Source organism: Geotrypetes seraphini, chromosome 6, assembly GCF_902459505.1.
Source record: "Geotrypetes seraphini chromosome 6, aGeoSer1.1, whole genome shotgun sequence".
NCBI lineage: Eukaryota > Metazoa > Chordata > Amphibia > Gymnophiona > Dermophiidae > Geotrypetes > Geotrypetes seraphini.
This window is the reverse complement of record NC_047089.1, coordinates 226412170-226431010: the sequence shown is the minus strand read 5'-3', so window position 1 is coordinate 226431010 and position 18841 is coordinate 226412170. Positions and strand designations below refer to the sequence as shown.

Sequence of the window (18841 nt, the reverse complement as noted above, 5' to 3'; positions counted from 1 at the left end):
ATTATTTTGCTATAAATTTTTTGATATTTCAATAAATATATTAGAGTAATGTACTCATCTTGTACTACGCGGGTGGGGGGTAAGCACTCCGACGTAGTCCTACGTTTCGCCCCTAAGGGCTGAATCAAGGAAATCCCCCTTAGTTCGAACAGCTCATGCTCCCCGCGTTCCTGATTCAAATCTATAGCGCGGGGAGCATGAGCTGTTCGAACTAAGGGGGATTTCCTTGATTCAGCCCTTAGGGGCGAAACGTAGGACTACGTCGGAGTGCTTACCCCCACCCGCATAGTACAAGATGAGTACATTACTCTTTTTTTTTTTTTTTTTCTGTTCCAGTAATTTTATTGATTTTATAAACAATAGAGTTACAGAAAAGTAAGATAAGCTTCCGAAAACTACGGAAGAAATCGAAAGAGAAGGACACCAGCAAGTATATCACATTGCATAACAATGGAGGGTGGGTTATAAAGAATAATCAATAATACAATACAGCAGGTAAATAGGAATACATCAACTATCAATAATGAGCATGAATATAAAAGAGATACGAAATATAAAATGATGTGTGACATGTGCATACAATGTCAAAAATAAACATGTCTGATTATAGTCATACGAAGTCAATCATATAGTTATCAAATCGGCAAATACAGCAACCAAATTAGTGCTCATAATAAACATATTGAAGATCACTACGAGTAAGACAAAAAGATCACGTAAGTGTACAGTCAAAGGTCCATACCACAAAAGTCTAGCATAATCGACCAAGTTTTAGTATAGGAAATCGAAGCGTTACAACGATCCGCCATGTGGCGTTCGTATTTACATTACTCTAATATATTTATTGAAATATCAAAAAATTTATAGCAAAATAATTATGAGACCAATGACGGATTCCAATCTTCTGTATGATCTTAAAGTTTAGCGGCATACAGACGGAATCACTGAGGTCTGTGAGCTATAAAGTATTAAGATAAGTCTATATGAGATCTTCCTATTGCTATGGATGTAAAGTACACTTAGGCATACACTCAGATATGTGTAATCCGACCAAGAGCCATAGCTCCTATAGCCGAACCCATCGTCCCATCACTGTGTATGGTTGTTAAGTGATAAATAAAGTATTCTTCTGAAATATCTAACTTAATTTTTCAATGGCAATAGAGGATAAATAAATCCTACTTAGCTTGAACATAGGTTAAAAGGTCCCGACATGGGCCATGTTTCGTGGTCTTTTTCAAGGAACCCAGGAGAAAGAGATGGTAAATTCAAATGCCAAAGAAAAGCAGGGTGATGTAGACCAAAAGATAATTCATAGACTGAAGAGACAACTTCGTGGCATGATGCCGAAATTTCAAATGCTAAAATGTAGGGACATAGAAAGCAAAAATATTTCAAACAAGTTGCACAGATCATGACAGACTCACAAGTACACAAGAGGGAAAGGGGTAGAATTGCAAAAGTTGAAAAAGTAAACAGAAGGGATTGAGGGGGAAGAAGCTGGTTCTTACTCTTGGATCAGGAACAAACTTCTTCCCCCTCAATCCCCTTTGGGCAGGGGTCTCAAAGTCCCTCCTTGAGGGCCGCAATCCAGGCAAGTTTTCAGGATTTCCCCAATGAATATGCATGAGATCTATGTGCATGCACTGCTTTCAATGCATATTCATTGGGGAAATCCTGAAAACCCGACTGGATTGCAGCCCTCAAGGAGGGACTTTGAGATCCCTGCCTTAGGGCTAGATTCACTAAGGGCATGGATCGGATCCGATCCGTGTCTGGGGCACTGATTCACGAATCGCCCTCATGCAAATGAGGGCGATTGGAATCACGCCCCCAACCGAGCACCTGGATTGCTCTATAGCGATCCCGACGCATGCTTTTGTGAGCCCAGCGAACCTGTGGATTTAACCTGTTTTAAAATCGCGGGTTAAAACCACGGGCTCGCACTGCGGGGGGAGGCCGAGGCAGAAGCAGGTCAGCGCAGGAGGCAGAGAGAGCAGGAGAGTCGGGGGCAGAGAGCACAGGAGAGTCGCGGCAGAAGCAGGGTGGCACTCGGGGCAGAGAGAGCTGGAAAGTCGGGGGCAGAGAGAGCAGGAGAGTCGGGGCAGAAGCAGGGCAGCGCTTGGGGCAGAGAGAGCAGGAGAAGAGAGCTGGAAAGTCAGGGCAGACAGCAGGAGATGCAGTTGGAAAGCAGTGAACGACTGGTCCCCAGCAGTCGCTTGTTTGCTGATTGGCCAGTCCGGTCGGTGTTGCAGTTTTTGCATTTGAATGCCGTCCCCCCTCATTTGCATGCGCGGATCGGAGGATGATCGGGACAGAGGTTAGTGAATCGGGTCGGAGGGAAATCGGGTCGCAAAGGGGTTGCAAATCGATCAGTACACGATCGGTTTGCTTAGTGAATCTAGCCCTTAGTACTTTTCCCCCCCTCCCTTGCCTATCATGAATCATCCTCTTAGATGCTACCAATTCCTGACCTACAGAAACACATGCATTTGATGTGGCCAGAAAAGGTACCCACGGTGAGAAAAATATTAGTAAACATCACTTATGTACCATCATGGAATCACTGATTAGCTGGAATCTAAACTTTATATACACCTAAAAATAGACTATAGTTCTGCTTATTTCTATGCCATGTGAACAATCATCTGTATATCTTTCCACACAGCAGCAGTCATGTGAAAGTGAACCACTCTTGGGAAAGTAGGAAGTCATTGTACATGAAGCAGACAGGCAGCAGCTTCATATTTGATGCCCCCCTCCTTACCACCACCAGCATCCAGACTAGAAAAGGTTCATAGAAGAGCGACCAAGATGGTAAAGGGGATGGAACTCCTCTCGTATGAGGAAAGACTAAAAAGGTTAGGGTTCTTCAGCTTTTAAAAGAGACGGCTGAGGGGAGATATTATTGAAGTGTACAAAATCCTGAGTTGAGTAGAACAGGTACACGTGGATCAATTTTTCACGCCATCAAAAATTACAAAGACTAGGGGACACTCGAGGAAACTGCAGGGAAATATTTTTTTTACTCAGAGAATAGTTAAGTTCTGGAATGCGTTGCCAGAGGTTGTGGTAAAAGCAGATAGTGGAGCTGGTTTTAAGAAAGGTTTGGACAAATTCCTGGAGGAAAAGTCTGCTATTAAGACATGGGGGAAGCCTCTGCTTGCCCTGGATCGGTAGTGTGGAATGTTGATTCTATTTGGGGGTTCTAGAATCTTGTTGCTCTTTGGGATTCCAGGATCTTGGTATTCTACATGGAATGTTGCTACTCTTTGGGTTTTGGCCAGGTACTAGTGACCTGGATTGGCCACCGTGAGAACGGGCTACTGGGCTTGATGGACCCAGTAAGACTGTTCTTATGATTCCAACTTCCTTCTATTTTCCTACCTCCACACCAGTGGTGTAGCCACAGGGGGCTTCAGAATTGAACCCCTCCAAACCTTCAGCAGCCTCTTAAATGGCCAGGGGGGGGGGGGGGGATGCCCCTCCAGTCACAGAAATGCAGTGCCTGAGCCACTACCCACCTCTTTCTGTATCTGTACTACAGAGGTCCATGGTGTGCTTCCGACACCGGAACTTCTCATGCGTGTTCAGTTTGCACCTTTGGCGACCCTCCTGTGGGTACCTGCATCATAGCCTCCTGCCTAAGCACTGCCCATTCAAGAGTTAAAAGAGAGGCCAATGCCAAATGGTACCAATGGTGTCATGCTAAAGAGGGATGCCAAAGAGATATAGTGGAATTAGACAAGGTACAGAGGAGGGCGACAAAAATGATAAAAGGGATGGAATGACTTTCCTATGAGGAGAGGCTAAAGTGGCTAGGGTTCTTCAGCTTGGAGAAGAGATGGCTCAGGGGGAGATATGATAGAGGTCTATAAAATACTGAGTGGAGTGGAAAGGGTAGATGTAAATCATTTGTTTACTCTCTCCAAAAATACTAGGATTGGGGACATGCAATGAAACCACTACGTAGTAGATTTAAAACAAACCAGAGAAAATATTTATTCACACAACTGTAATTCCTTAATTCATAGCTTAATGTGTTAAAATCAATTTGAGTGCACTAAATGTTTGGAGGCACACTATCAGACCAAATGCATACCGAGTACACATCCCTATTCACAACGAAGGGAGATATGGACTAGAGAAGATTGACTTGTCCTTTTAGACTGGTTGATTCCGTTTCTGGTGGCATGGATCTCCCCTGTTTGTCAAGGCACGGTTTGAACTGGGAGTATACAATCTGACAGGACTCAAAAGAGTTACGTTTCACGTGTTCCTTCCCTGCAGGAAATCAGACAGCGGCTGAGTGCACCCTCGTGGTGTAAAATTTGTATAAGGCAAAGCCGTGCAACTGTACGGGAAGGCCAATTTTGGCCAGACAGCAGCTCAAGTTTTCAAATAGTGACTTCAATGAGAGCGTGAATATTTTGGAAGTGACAGAGACTGGTAACAGCATGGATTACTGTTTTACTTACCCTGTTGCCAATAGTGGGCAATATTAAGTAAGAGAAGCTGATAAGAGTACAGCAGCGCCACCTATCTATTATTGCATGCATTATACAAGAGAAACTTGGCAAGGGATTGGAGAATTTGAGCCTTAAGAAATTGGGACTATTTACCCTCGAGCAGAGAAGACTGAGAGGGGATTTAATAGAGACTTTTAAAATAATAAAAGGATTTGATAAAATAGACCAAGAAGCAGCATTACTAACTTTTTCGGAAGTGACATGGACAAGAGGTCATAGACTGAAACTGAGTGGCAGCAGGTTCAGGACGGATATCAGGAAGTACTTTTTCACACAGCGCCTGGTGGGAATTTGGAATGCTCTCCCGGAGGATGTTGTGACAGAGATTACTGTTCTGGGATTCAAGCGCAAGTTGGATGCACACCTTCTTGCAAATCATATTGAGGGCTACGGTATATCTGGGTCTCCATTCGGCAGTACCTAGGGGGGCCGCCGCGTGTGCGGATCACCGGACTGGATGGACCTCGGTCTGATCCGGTGAAGGCTTTTCTTATGTTCTTAAATTATGTGTATCTTACTCTATGACTATGCAATAATTAAAGTCACACAGAAGACCATTTTACAAGCTTTGTCTGATAGTAAATCTGTGCTCTATGTGCCGAAATAGACTTTTATACAATTAAACCCTGTATGCGCATAACCTTACCAGAACTGAGCGGATGTGTTTCTGATGGCAGGGCTGAAGAGGCAATAGCATTTTACACAGGGATTTTTAGAAAATACCTTGTAATCTATATGGAGTAACCCAGAAAATCTCTGTGAGTCAAAGGTGAACATGTAAATGCATAAATTCCCAGGGATAATTTTTGAAGTTGTTAAATCACAAAAGTGGATGGATGAAAAATTGCAAGAGGATCTTGTGAGACTGAGAATCAAAGTGGCAGCAGTGGCATACCTAGTATATGTGACATCCGGGGCCCATCATTTTTTGATTCCCCCCCCCATCTGTATGAAAAACATGATTTTTAGTAACAACCCACACGTCGCACAACAAGAGTGAACCTAGGAAAAGGCAGCATCTTACATATTGAAGTGAGCAATAGAACATGCCAGACTAGTACAGATCGATCCTGCACAGTCAGTGCTAACAGAGAACCATGTCTTCCGTACACACAGAACACAGAAAACACCTTCGCCCAGTATGGAATATGTAATTACCACCCCCCCCCCCTCACACACACACACACACACTTTTTTTTTTTTTTTTACAAAACTGTAGCGGCAATCAGGGCAAGATTAACCAATAGGCCAAGTGGGCACGTGCCTAGGGCCCAAAATGGTCAGGGGGGCCCCTCCAGCACAGACAGTAAGACAAGCAAGCAACGCGGGTAAGAAAGGCCAAGGGAACTGTAATTGTGCAAGCGGTGCTGCTTGCACAAAGCTTCCCTCTGTGCAGCTTCCTGTTTCCGCCTGGGTGCATGGTGGGGTGGGGTGGGGCAGGGGACCCAGTGTACTTGTGTGCCTAGGGGCCCTTGATAAATTAATCCTGCCCTGGCGGCAATAACAGCTTCGACGCTCATAGAATTCCTATGAGCGTCGGAGCTGTTACTGGCATGGCCGGTGCTAAAAACTGCACTACAGTTTTGTAAAAAAGTGTATATGTGTGTGTGTGGGGTGTTAAAATAGAAATATGTAGACCAGTGGTCTCAAACTCGCGGCCCGGGACCCACATGCAGCCCGCCAGATACTATTTTGAGGCCCTCGGTATGTTTATCATAATCACAAAAGGTCAGGTTTTTCAGGCTAGTCCTAATGAATATGCATGAATAAATTTGCATGTACCCATGCTCCTAATGTATGCTAATTTATCATATGCATATTCATTGCAAACATCCTTAAAAAAAAGTTGACTAGCTGTAGGGTCTGCGGGGCAGTTCTTCAATAGTTACACTAAAAATTTTGAATTTCTGAGAAATACTTACTTAAGCAGGTTTTATTTTCCATTACTGACATACATGCTTCTTAGGGGCAAATAACATTAATCTCCTACAGACAGGAAAGGAAAATCGCCTGCCCATCACACTCCTCTATCTCACATCATCTCTGAGAGGTGCTGTTATTTTAATCAAACTTGGTTTTTGTATTTTGCTGTATTTATTACCATCTTAGGGACCCCTTTTACAAAGCTACTTAAGCTTGCCCCTTAGAAAAATAGTATTCAGCAGGAGGGGCCAACGTTGTTGCTTCAATTTGCATATCATTGTTGCAGCACCACAGAAGAAGACAGATATGTCTATGAGCGTCAGGAGCAGCGCGGAACATTCAGCACGACTTCCTGCGCTAACCGCTGTCGCGGTTTAGTAAAAAAAAAAAAAAAAAAGGGGGGGGAAGTAGGGATATTCAATGGCAAATTACCAGAAAGTACTGTTAAATATCTCCACAGACCACCCAACTAAAAAGTGGGCAACTCAGGGGTGGCACTGGGGGGCAATAGTGGGGAGGAGCCCTAGGTTATGCGGGTGCTGGCGTAGCACTCGTGCAAGAATATTTCAGCCACTCCTATATTAGCAGCCCTGATTTCATCAGAGCACATTTAATGATACTGGTGAGCCCTTACTGGCACCCTTTCCGCTATGCCACAACCATATGCAAAAGTCTCTCTTTTTGTAATGGAAATGTACCTTCCAGCTCACAAACCTTTAATGCAGTGGTTCCCAACCCTGTCCTGGGGGACCCCCAGCCAGTCGGGTTTTCAAGATATCCCTAATGAATAGGCATGAGAGAGATTTTCATATAATGGAAGTGACAGCGATGCAAATCTCCCCAGATCCCGATGCATACTATGTCTATCAACCTTGTAATCTCCCTGGGAATGCCCAGGCCAATTCTTGTTGTAAACTGCCTAGAACTGAAAGGTATTTGCGGGATAGAAGACATCAATGTAATGTAATGTAAATCTCTCTCGTGCATATTCATTAAGAATATCCTGAAAACCCGACTGGCTGGGGTCCCCCAGGACAGGGTTGGGAACCACTGCTGTAGTGTTTCTGTTGTTTACTTTGCCAGCGGAGTGCTGTATTCTGACATGGCAGTAGAGTTCTCGGCATAACCGTTGGGTATGCATCGAAAGAATGAATTCTGTAGGCCTTGCCGAAACTCTTGGGAAGCAAAGTAGTAGACAAATGGGTCGAGGCAGCAGTTGAGGCTATTGAGGGCCAGGAAAAGCTTATATATAATGTACAAAGACTTGCCCTTGCTAACGTAGATCACATGAACTATTTGCGTGACACTGCTGGGCAAATAGCACACCCCAAACACAACAAGCAGCACCACGATCAAGCATGCTGTCTGTTTCTTGGTTTCCCCAAGTTTTGAGGCAGGTGAATGAAGAAGAGTCGATATGATGGAGATGTAACACACTCCCATGACAATTAAAGGCAGGAAGAAGAACAGAGTAGCTTGACAAGCAAAATAAACATAGAAATACATGGTTGTAGGGAACATGTCTTTGGGCAGAACATCAAAACAAGTGATTATGCCCAGGTCTTTCACATGAAAGGTTAGCTTGTTATAGAGCAGTGGTGAATTGGCCAGCAAAACAAACACCCAGATGAAGGCACAGGTCAGGCTCGCGCTCTTGACAGTGGTGAGCTTTTTAGACCGCAGCGGGTGGACGATCCCTAGATAGCGCTCCATGCTAATACTCGTCATGGTCAGGACAGAGCAGTGCATGTTTCCGTAGAATAATACAGAGACAACGTTGCACAGTACGTCCCCAAAGGGCCAATCGTTTCCCCTCAGATGGTAGGCAACTTGAAACGGAAGAGCCATGCTATAGAGCAAGTCTGTTGCTGCCAAATTAATGGCAAACGTGATGGTTGGAGTCCTAGGATGTGCATGGTAGCACAGGTACCACATGGAAATGCCATTGAGGGGAATACTGATGATCAAAATGAGCAAATACAGGGCAGGCAGAGTTGTTTGAAGCATCTCATCCTTCAGCATCTCCAGTGTGGTGTTACTAAGTGAACTCTTTTCCTGAGTTGTTGGCAAGGAGGTATTCCGAGGCCTGCTTGTCGCTAAACCAAGTGTGAATACTTCAGCCATCTTTTCACCTGCAGAAAATGAAGAGATTCATCACAGTCAAATCATTCAGTTTGTTAGAAAAGAATAAGCCAGTTCAAAGACTTTTGAAACTTTGCCTATCTATTTATTTTTTTAATCACTTGTTTCTAATTAAAATTCTCCTTACTTTTTCCCTTACACTATGGGGCTCATAATCAAAAGAGAAAAATGTCCAAAAACCGGCCTAAGTCGGCACTTGGACGATCATACACGAAAGATGTCCAAGTGCCGATAATCAAAACAGGTTTTGGACATGTTTACAAACGACCTAGGCCTTTCCAGTGCCGCTGAATGACCAGAGCTAAACGGGGCATTTCAGGAGGAGTGTCGAGGGTGGGACGTGGGCTGTGCTAGACTTAGTCGTACTGAATGTATAACCGAAAGTTTTACAACACCGCCTAGACGAAACTTGGACGTTGTGACTTAGGCCATTTAAAACATGGTCTAAGTCACAAAAACCTATATAAAGTGACCAGATAAGCACTGCAAACACATAGTACAGACCCACACACACTACCCCATTGATCACCGACCCCACCCCCTAAAAATCATAATCACCTCCAAAAATCAATATCTGCCTCCAGAACATCAGCGCCTGGCAGCCTGTCATAGGAAAGCCTAGTAGAGCTGCACAGAGGCGGTTTAAGTCGTCTTGGGGGTGGGTTAGGGACCCATGGAGAGGAGGACCCAGGCCCATAAGCCACTGTAATCACTGCATTCATGGTGAAACATGTGCACTCCCCAAATAACCCCCTAACCCTTTTGTACCGCCATATAAGTGGCCTACTTGAACAACTGCGGATCGCCGGACTCGATGGACCTTGGGTCTGATCCGGTGATGGCAGTTCTTAAGTTCTTATGTTCTTAACTGCCTAACCCAAACTACCACAACCAGACACAAGAGAACCAAGACACCATTCACATACCCTTCAATCACAGACATCAAACGGAAAAAACTGTACGATGGCCTTCTAGCCACCAACTGTCTAATCTACTAATCGCGACCCCAGACTACAAAATTTTCAGAAAAGAAATAAAAACCTTGCTATTCAAGAAATCGATGAAGACTAACTATCACCGAATGAAGCAACCTGCTCTACTCTGTAAGGTAACACCTCTGGACATGTCCAGAAATCCGCTTTTGTAATCTGCCTTGAACCGCAAGGTAATGGCGGAATACAAATCACTAATGTAATGTAATTAGGATTTTATATACCGCCTATCAAGGTTATCTAAGCGGTTTTTACAATCAGGTACTCAAGCATTTTTCCCTCTCTGTCCCGGTGGGCTCACAATCTATCTAACGTACCTGGGGCTATGGAGGATTAAGTGACTTGCCCAGGGTCACAAGGAGCAGCGCGGGGTTTGAACCCACAACCCCAGGGTGCTGAGGCTGTAGATCCAACCACTGCGCCACACAATGTAATAAGGGCTATTGGGATTCTAGACAGGTGGGTATAGTACGTTTTTTGGGGATTCACCATGACCTGTCCTATAGTGAGATGTTTATGGGGCACCCTTTTTCTGAAGTTCACAGCAGTGCCCTGTAAGATACCCCACTATTCAGGTGCCATGTCTGGGTGTCCAGTCCATCACTTTGCTGACCCCTCCCACATCCAACAGGGCTTATTCTAGGTGTTTTTGAATTGGATGAATATTTAGACAAAACTGTGGTATAAAGATGGACGATTTAGCAGCTTGGACGATCAGATGGCTGGACGTATAGTTACACGATTTTCGGGAAAAAAAAATATTTTGGGTGTATTTTTTGAAAATGTATCCTAAGCTGTGTCTGACTTTGAACGACTTGCGACTTAGGCGAAAACGGACTTAGATGTTTCTTTCGATTATGCCCCTCCATGTTCTTACCTTCATTGTTCAACTATCCTATAACAAATGTAGTGCCTCGCCTTCTTCTCTCTGTGTTCCAGTATGTCTATTTGGTTTGGCACTATGTCTCTATCAAATTATAATAAAACTTGAAACTTTTTTGCTGTTTCCCAGCAACTGTTTTCATCTGCTGGATTTTCAAGTTCAATAGCTAAGCAGACAAGCTCTGACCACTTCACAAGCTTGATGTAAATCGCCTGCAGATTCATCACCCCTCACATTTCTCGTTATACAATTTTACCACTTAAAAGTAAGCGCCGTTGGTATTGTTATGAGGTCGATATTCAAAGCAATTTAACTGATCAGAAATGGCTCCTGGCTGGTTAAATTGCTTGCTTGAGGTTAACTGGGAGTGTGTGGTACAGTGGTTAAACCTACAGCCTCAGCACCCTGGGGTTGTGGGTTCAAACCCATGCTGCTCCTTGTGACCCTGGGCAAGTCACTTAATCCCCCCCATTGCCCCAGGTACGTTAGATAGATTGTGAGCCCACCGGGAAAGAAAGGGAAAAATGCTTGAGTACCTGAATAAATGCATGTTAACTGTTCTGAGCTCCCCTAGGAGAACAGTATAGAAAACTGAATAAATACATAGTGTGAAAACTTTCAGCTTCTGATAACCAGAGCTGGTATTGTGACATCACAAAGCCTCATTCAACCAATGCCTATGAGCCAACCTCATCAGTGATGTCACAATGACTTGATTGGCCTAGACTTGGCTCACTTTTACTACATTTTGATTTCTAGAGTGATGTAGTGGTTAAAGCTACTGCCTCAGCACCCTGAGGTTGTGGGTTCAGACCCATGCGGATCCTTGTGACCCTGGGCAAGTCACTTAATCCCCCCCATTGCCCCAGGTACATTAGGTAGATTGTGAGCCCGGACAGGAAAAAATGCTTGAGTACCTGAATAAATTAATGTAAACCGTTCTGAGCTCCCTTGGGAGAACGGTATAGAAAATTAAATAAATAAAATAAAATAAATATTCAGTGGCACTTGACTGGATCGCGCGGCTGAAAATGTCCGGTTAGCACCCATGCAAAACCGGCTAGTTTGGGAGTATTCCGGGTGTGGATTCAGTACTTGGCCTGCTAATTTCCAAGGATCAGCATTTAACCAGACAAGGTAACTGCAAAAATGGGACCACATAAAAGTCAGCCCTATCTTTATGTGGTTCGCCATAACCAGTTAAGTGCTGAATATCACACTTAACCGCCTGGAATATTGGATCCTAAGATTAGAGGATGCTTGTCTTGCACTTACAAACATGAATGTCACACTCATGCACATAAGTACACTGTGAATGCTCATCAGTATTCTAGACCAGTGGTTCCCAACCCTGTCCTGGAGGACCACCAGGCCAATCGGGTTTTCAGGATAGCCCTAATGAATATGCATGGAGCAGATTTGCATGCCTGTCACTTCCATTATATGCAAATCTCTCTCATGCATATTTATTAGGGCTAGATTGGCCTGGTGGTCCTTCAGGACAGGTTTGGGAACCACTGTTCTAGAATGTGAGCATACAGGCACATGACATAGGGTTACCGTATTTTTCTCCAGGAAACCCCGGACACATGATCCTGCTCCATCTGCCTCCAGCCCCACCCCCCATTCAGCCCCATCTCCACCCAGTTACGCCTCCGGTCCCGCCCAGTTCCACCTCTAGTCACACCCCATTCCGCCCCAAGCCCTGCCCTCCAGGTTTGGCCAGAGCTCGTCGGGGCTTTCCAAAACCGGGACAAATGCCAGGCTTTGGAAAGTCTGTCGGGGAGCCCGGACAGTCCTTTACAAAGAGGACAAGTCCAGGTTTTTCCTGGACGTCTGGTAACCCTAGCATGACATAGAACTGCAAGGGGGTGTTCACAGAGGGAGGCACATGGGTCGGACCTACACAGTGTGCATTATTTATAGCTTGCTAAAAGTTACACAGTAACGTGTACCATTTACCTGGTCACATTGATTCCTGTCTTTCACATGGTATGTGATAGCAGCTAAATTCTGGTGTGCAAATGCTAACTTTGGCTCTGTTCTATATTATTTGGAGGAAAGGCGGAAGAGGAGAGATATGATAGGGACGTTTAAATACCTACGTGGCATAAATGCGCACGAGTCGAGTGTCTTTCATTTGAAAGGAAGCTGTGGAATGAGAGGGCATCCGTTGATGGCCCAAACCTATTCTTACTTTACATTTAGGAAATCATTAAAAACTCACTTATTTGATAAACAAGAATGTTTTATCTTTTTATAATTTTTTAATCTTATGTTTTAATTGATAATAATAGTTTGGAACCATATTTTAACCAATGTCATATTTGATTGATCTATGTAGCAGTGTTATTATGAAATTGTTACTATGAAATTGTATTTTTCGCTGAAATGATTCCGTTTTTTTCTGTTGTGAACCGCCCAGAACTGCTGGTTGGGTGGTATATAAGAAAATAAATTATTATTATTATTATTATTATAGGATGAAGCTAAGAGGTAATAGGTTCAGGAGTAATCTATGAAAATTATTTTTTTACAGAAAGGGTAGTAGATACATGGAATAGTCTCTCAGTAGAGGTGGTGGAGATAAAGACCATGTCTGAGTCCAAGAAAGCGTGGGACAGGCATGTGGTATCTCATAGGGGGAGGAGGCGATAATGGATGCAGCAGATGGGCAGACTGGATGGGTTATTTGGCTTTTATCTACCATCATGTTTCTCTGTTTCTATCATTTTGGTTCCTCTTCTTTGAATTTTTTATAATTCCGTTTTACCTTTTTTGAGATACAGCTACCAAAAGTGAATGTAATACTCAAGGTGAAGTCATAGCAAGGAGTCATAGAAAGGCATTACGAGGAGCTGCTGAAAAGTTCTCAGTCCAGTATGATGTGGAACCATGAAACTTACAAGTTATGCCACACTTTTCATTTCAATGAGGCAAATGCATCTAGCAAATGGGCACAAGTATAGGGAAACCAAGCCATTGTGACATCACCGATGAGGTTGGCTCTTAGGTACTGGTGGAATAAGGCATTATGACATCACAATAGGAGGAGCCACTGAAAAGTTCTCAGCCCAACCTGTAATATGAAATGAATAGTGTCAAGACTTTTGTATTTTGAAATATTTTAATTAAGAAAAAGAAAAGTGTCAAGAAAAGTATGGAATAACTTGTAAGTTTCATGGCTCCACATCATTCTCTTCTTGGTTGGGCTGAACTTTTCAGCGGCCTCTCGTATAATATATTTGTGGTCTTATTTACCATCCCTTTACCAGAACGTACACAGGTAAGGCTAGAATCGGTTAGGGCACTGGTCTTTGACCTAAGGGCCGCCGCGGGAGCGGACTGCTGGGCACCATGGACCACTGATCTGACCCAGCAGCGGCCAATCTTATGTTCTTTCCTAATAATTCCTAGCATGCTGTTTGCTTTTTTGGGTAGCAGCTGCACAATGGGCAGAAGATTTCGGTGTAATGTCTACAATGACACCTAGATCTTTTTGTTGGCTGCCGATTCCTAACGTGAAACCCTAGTATCTGGTAACTATGATGTGGCAGCCCACAAAAGGTGATCTAAAGGAATGGCAAAGGAAAATGGATGTGGACAGTTTGCTGATAAGTATCAAAATCTGAAGATTGCTGATAAGTTCAAAATCTGTGAAAATGATAAGAATAATTAAATTAGAATATTTTTGTATGTTATTTTGTTTTCTATTGATAATAGAATTTAAGCTCTAGCTTGAAGGTTTAAACACTATTCTCTGACTCTTTTCACTTACAATAAATTTTGGCCTTATGCAAATGATGAACAGCCACTACAATACATGGAATAAGGCCTAATTGTTTTCTGGTATGTTTTACAGTCCACTAACCTCCAGATATCTGAGTCGGAGAAACCCCAAATGTGTCAGAACTGGTTTCCTTACCTAGTGGAAAACTTGTCTTGATGAGCATCCCCGAACTAGCATTTCCCTGGATCTGGGGTTTTTCGTTTTTTTTTTAAAAATTAATCTTTATTCATTTTTAAAACTCACAATAAGTGTAACATATAATACAATCATTTATACTTTAACATCACTTAATATATCATCAAATTCTAACTCGCATCAAATAACCCCCCTCCCTTATACCCAACAGTTATTCATAAGCAAAAGAGATCATATAATGTTTCCACCCCCCACCCTGGACGTGTATGAACAAAAGGGAAAAAATTAATATTTATTCTATGCAATAATTTTAATCTTTATAGTATCTTGTTAATGGCTCCCAAATAACTTGACATTTTTTAAAATTTCCCTGCTGCATGGCAATTATCCTTTCCATTTTGAATATGGGATACAAAGAGTTCCACCAGAAGCTGTAATTCAGCCTCTCCCAATTTTTCCAGTTATTTGTAATCTGTTGTATGGCAACCCCTGTCATAATGAGTAGAAGCTTATTCTTATTAGAGGATATTTGGCTTTTAGCCCTCATTGACATGCCAAACAATGCGATGTCATAGGATAATGCCACTGGATTATCTAACAAATTATTTATTTGACCCCATAGGACAATAGAATAACAAATGATCTAATGTCCCAGCTTCAAGATGACAGTGCCAACATCTATTAGATTTAGAGCTATCTAATTTCTGTAAATGCTCTATGTAACAGAAAAAAAAAAAATTTGTCTCATAGATGCAGACACTGTACATCTCATCTTCCAAGCCCAAATACGTGGCCATTGAGATGCAGTAATTTGATGCTTGATCTCAATGCTCTAAATGTCCCGAAGATCAGTTTTTGGTTTCTTATTTCCCTGGATCTGTATCTGATGTAGCCCAAAGAAAAATTTATTCCCCCCTCCCCCCCATTTTTTTTTTTTTTTTACCAAACCACATAAGAGGTTTTTAATGCCAGCCAGCACTCTGAATGCTCTGCACTGCTCCGACGCTCATAGGAACCGTCGGAGCAACGCAGAGCGTTCGGTGCGCCAGGTGGTGCTAAAAACCTCTTGCGTGGTTTTGTAAAAGGGGAGGGGGGAGGTTAGTTATCATCTCCCCATTTTTAAATATTCCATTTCAGAAAAGATCTATGACTGGTTTTGTTTTGTTTTTTTACTTATGCGTTATAGTAAGGTTCAGCTTTGCCTTCAAAAAGGGTGGAAAATCTACAGCTTAATTTTTTTTTCTTTTTAGTTTTGTAAGCTTTTGATTGTGCAACGTAAGCAGGAATTTTAAGTATTGGGTAAAATATGCTATTTCAAAACTGTGCAATGAAACGGATATGAACACTTTTGCAAGTTATTTCCTATTACGTATTCATTCATTTCATTTTTTTTTTTTTTTTTTTGCTCCTCTGGACTTCCAGTTTAATCAGAAGCAGGGATGAGAGAGCTAAAGCTGGGAGCCTTCATTTAAAACTACCCAGGGATTTTCTGTATATTGTAGCACTACCTTCTCAGCAGGGAACCATGTATTGGGATTTATTCCAGAACCCTGCAATCTTGGACTGAATCAGGCCATGAAAGGGGTAATTTGAAAATGATTTTTTTTCATGTGTAAATGCTGTTCTATGCATGCAAAATGCCTCCTATAAAAATCACCCCATGCATACAAGTGTACACTGACAAAGCATGCATGTGACCCAAGTGCAGGGATGCTTGGGGAAGACTCTGGGTAGAGTTTGGCTGGAGTCACAAAATATGCATGTAGATTATAAAATACACCCCTGAGCCTGTACCTCAGCCACATTCATTTACTTCCGATCATGAGCCATTGCAAATACGCACAAAACTGCATTTTCAACGCAATTTCTGCAGGTTTGGCAGAGCAATTTGATAAAGCTCCCTCCAATTATTCCGTAAGCATCTGAAAACTTGATTATTTTCAAAAATGTAAATCTCTCTACCCTCTTTATAATCACTCATTCTTATTATGTTTTCCCTTCCTTATTTTAAAATTCCTGTAAACCGTGCTGAGCTCTATCTTTATAGAGAGGATGCGGTATATAAACGTGGGTTTAGTTTAGTTTAAAGCCACATAGGTGCCTATGGGGCTCACGTTCAATAGAGAAAAATGTCCAAATAATGGCTTAAAGTGGCATGTCGATGTTTTGATTTCTAAAATGCCCGCATTGCCATTTCAAAACACATGTTTTAGGTGGTTTTCAATGCTGTTTGTCTGCAGTGTGTCTAAATCTCAATGGGATCTGATGGGGGGTGTTTTGGGTGGGATTAAGCAAATCCAGAAAAGAGGAAGTCGTGAGGCCAAGGTATGTCGAACACTCAGCGATGGGTTATTCCAAAGTGTGCTTTACTGGAGAACAGCACCGTATCAAACAAGTGGAGTCGACACTGGCAGTGTTTCGGCAATCCTGCCTTTGTCAAGAGTCTATAATAGCTGTTCTGCCTTCTTATAAATGCTTGTGTGGACACAAACAGAAAACGTGTGAACCAAACGTGGCTGCGGCAAGCTTCAGAGTCACAAGTGGCACGTTTGATTCACACGTTTCCTGTTTGTGTCCACACGAGCTTTTCTAAAACTCTTTACAAATCGTAAATAAAAATAAAGTAAGATATGAAAGGAGATTATAAAAATAAAGTATATATAAAAATCTTTCAAAATTAGAGGCTACAGAGATCTAAATTCAATTGCTCAAAATAATATAACAGAGAAAACCAAAACAACTCTGTGGAGTTTTCCATTGCAAATGCAAGCAGTGTCTCACTTCCGGTTCACCACACAATTGTTTCCCACGTACTCACCTTTATAGGACCCCCAGGGACCCCTGAAGAAGACTTTTTGTCGAAACGCAGACCATGTTGGGTCCTGTATCCCTGGCAGACTAGGTCCTTTAAGGCTCTTATGTGGATGATTTACGTTTATGTGGATGGAATTATTTTATGTGGATGATTTTAGTGTACCTTTGGAACATAAGAACATAAGAAGTTGCCTCCGCTGAGGTAAACCAGAGGTCCATCTCGCCCAGCGGTCCGCTCGCGCGGCGGCCCATTGCCTGAGCAGTGGTCCCTGACTAGCTCTATAGCCTATCTCTACTCCTATTCCTGTAACTTACCTCTACTCCTATCCCTACAACCCATATCTACACCAGAGTGCTCTTCAAATTCGCATGCTTCTGCTACAAATCGGTAAATGGCCTCTCGCCAAGATACATCAATCCCCTCTTTAACCTTTACTGCACCAAGAAGAAATCCCGCAGAATTCAACTGTTCGCCTACCCCTCGCTAAAGCTCTGTCATCTTAAAAGATTCCTAGACAAAACCTTCGCCTTCCAAGCAGCCAAGATGAACTCATGGATCGCCCAAATGATTCTCGAGGCTCCCTCTTACCTCGACTTCAGAAAAACATTCAAAACTTATCTATTCAACAAACAAGCCCCGTAACGCCCCCTTTCCGGAATTACCAGGCCACTCGTTCCACCCTTTCCCCCCCTTTATTGATCGCTGTCTTCCTGCTCCCCTACCCGCTTCCTTCTTCATCAACCAAGTTCGGCTAAAGTTGTTGTAAACCAAATAAACTGTGGTAATTCCGCCCGTTCGGCCCTTCCCCCCCCCCCCCTATTGACCGCTTTCCTCCTTCTCTCCTTCCCACTTCCGCTTCCCCAGCCATGTTCGGCTGAAGGTGTTGTAAATCCAACACATTGTTTGTAAATCGGCATGTCAATGCCAATGTAATTGTTGTGAACCGCCTAGAACTCGATGGGCATGGCGGTATATAAGAATAAAATTATTATTATTATCTATACCCCTCAATCCCTTTGTCCTCTAGGAACCTATCCAAACCTTCTTTGAAGCCCTGTACAGTGCTCCTGTCTACCACAGCCTCTGGAAGCACATTCTATGTATCCACTACCCTCTAGGTTGATACTTTCAAATAAAGTCCATTTGGGAACATCGTCACTCCACAGAGTTTTTTTGGTTTTCTCTGGATTTTCTTCTTTGTGGATATTTTGGGGTCAATTCCTTTTGTTTTTTGCAAAATAATATAACAACCAGTCTTAAATATAAATGTGTAGAGGGTCCTCAGTCTTAACAACTCTGCCCAGGAACCCCTGTTTAGGCAAGTTGTTGATTCTCATTTACCCAAAGGGTAACAAGTTGTAAAACATCCCCAGACCAGTGGCGTACCAAGGGGGGGGGGAGGGGCGGTCCACCCCGGGTGCCAGCCCTGAAGGGGTGCTCCCGGCCTTGCCGTTCAGTCCCCCCACACCCCCGAAGGACCGCTCGCCCCACTGACCTTCCTGCACCACCTGTGAAGCAGCAAGCAGCAGGATCGCGAGGTCAGCTATCCCTGAGCTGCTTGGGCGCTGCTTCCTGCGCCGCAGTCCTGCCCCTCTTCTGACGTCAGAGGAGGGGCGGGAACGCAGCGCAGGG

General features: G+C 43.2%; 1 protein-coding gene across 5 annotated transcripts in view; it reads right to left on the bottom strand.

Annotated features, from left to right (window-relative positions):
* Nucleotides 1-6232: 6232 nt before the first annotated feature.
* Nucleotides 6233-18841, bottom strand: part of LOC117362788 (P2Y purinoceptor 8-like) — a 39156-nt gene continuing 26547 nt past the window's right edge. For 2 of the 5 annotated variants that reach the window (XM_033949761.1, XM_033949762.1), the window contains exons 4-5: nucleotides 7518-8584; nucleotides 6233-7183 (exon numbers count right to left, since the gene is read on the bottom strand). In XM_033949761.1, the coding sequence (XP_033805652.1) occupies nucleotides 7524-8584 (1061 nt within the window). In that variant the 3' untranslated portion in view covers nucleotides 6233-7183; nucleotides 7518-7523. Of the gene's footprint in view, nucleotides 7184-7512; nucleotides 8585-18841 lie in introns of all 5 variants that reach the window. The other 3 variants (XM_033949760.1, XM_033949759.1, XM_033949763.1) reach the window with 3 other exon arrangements.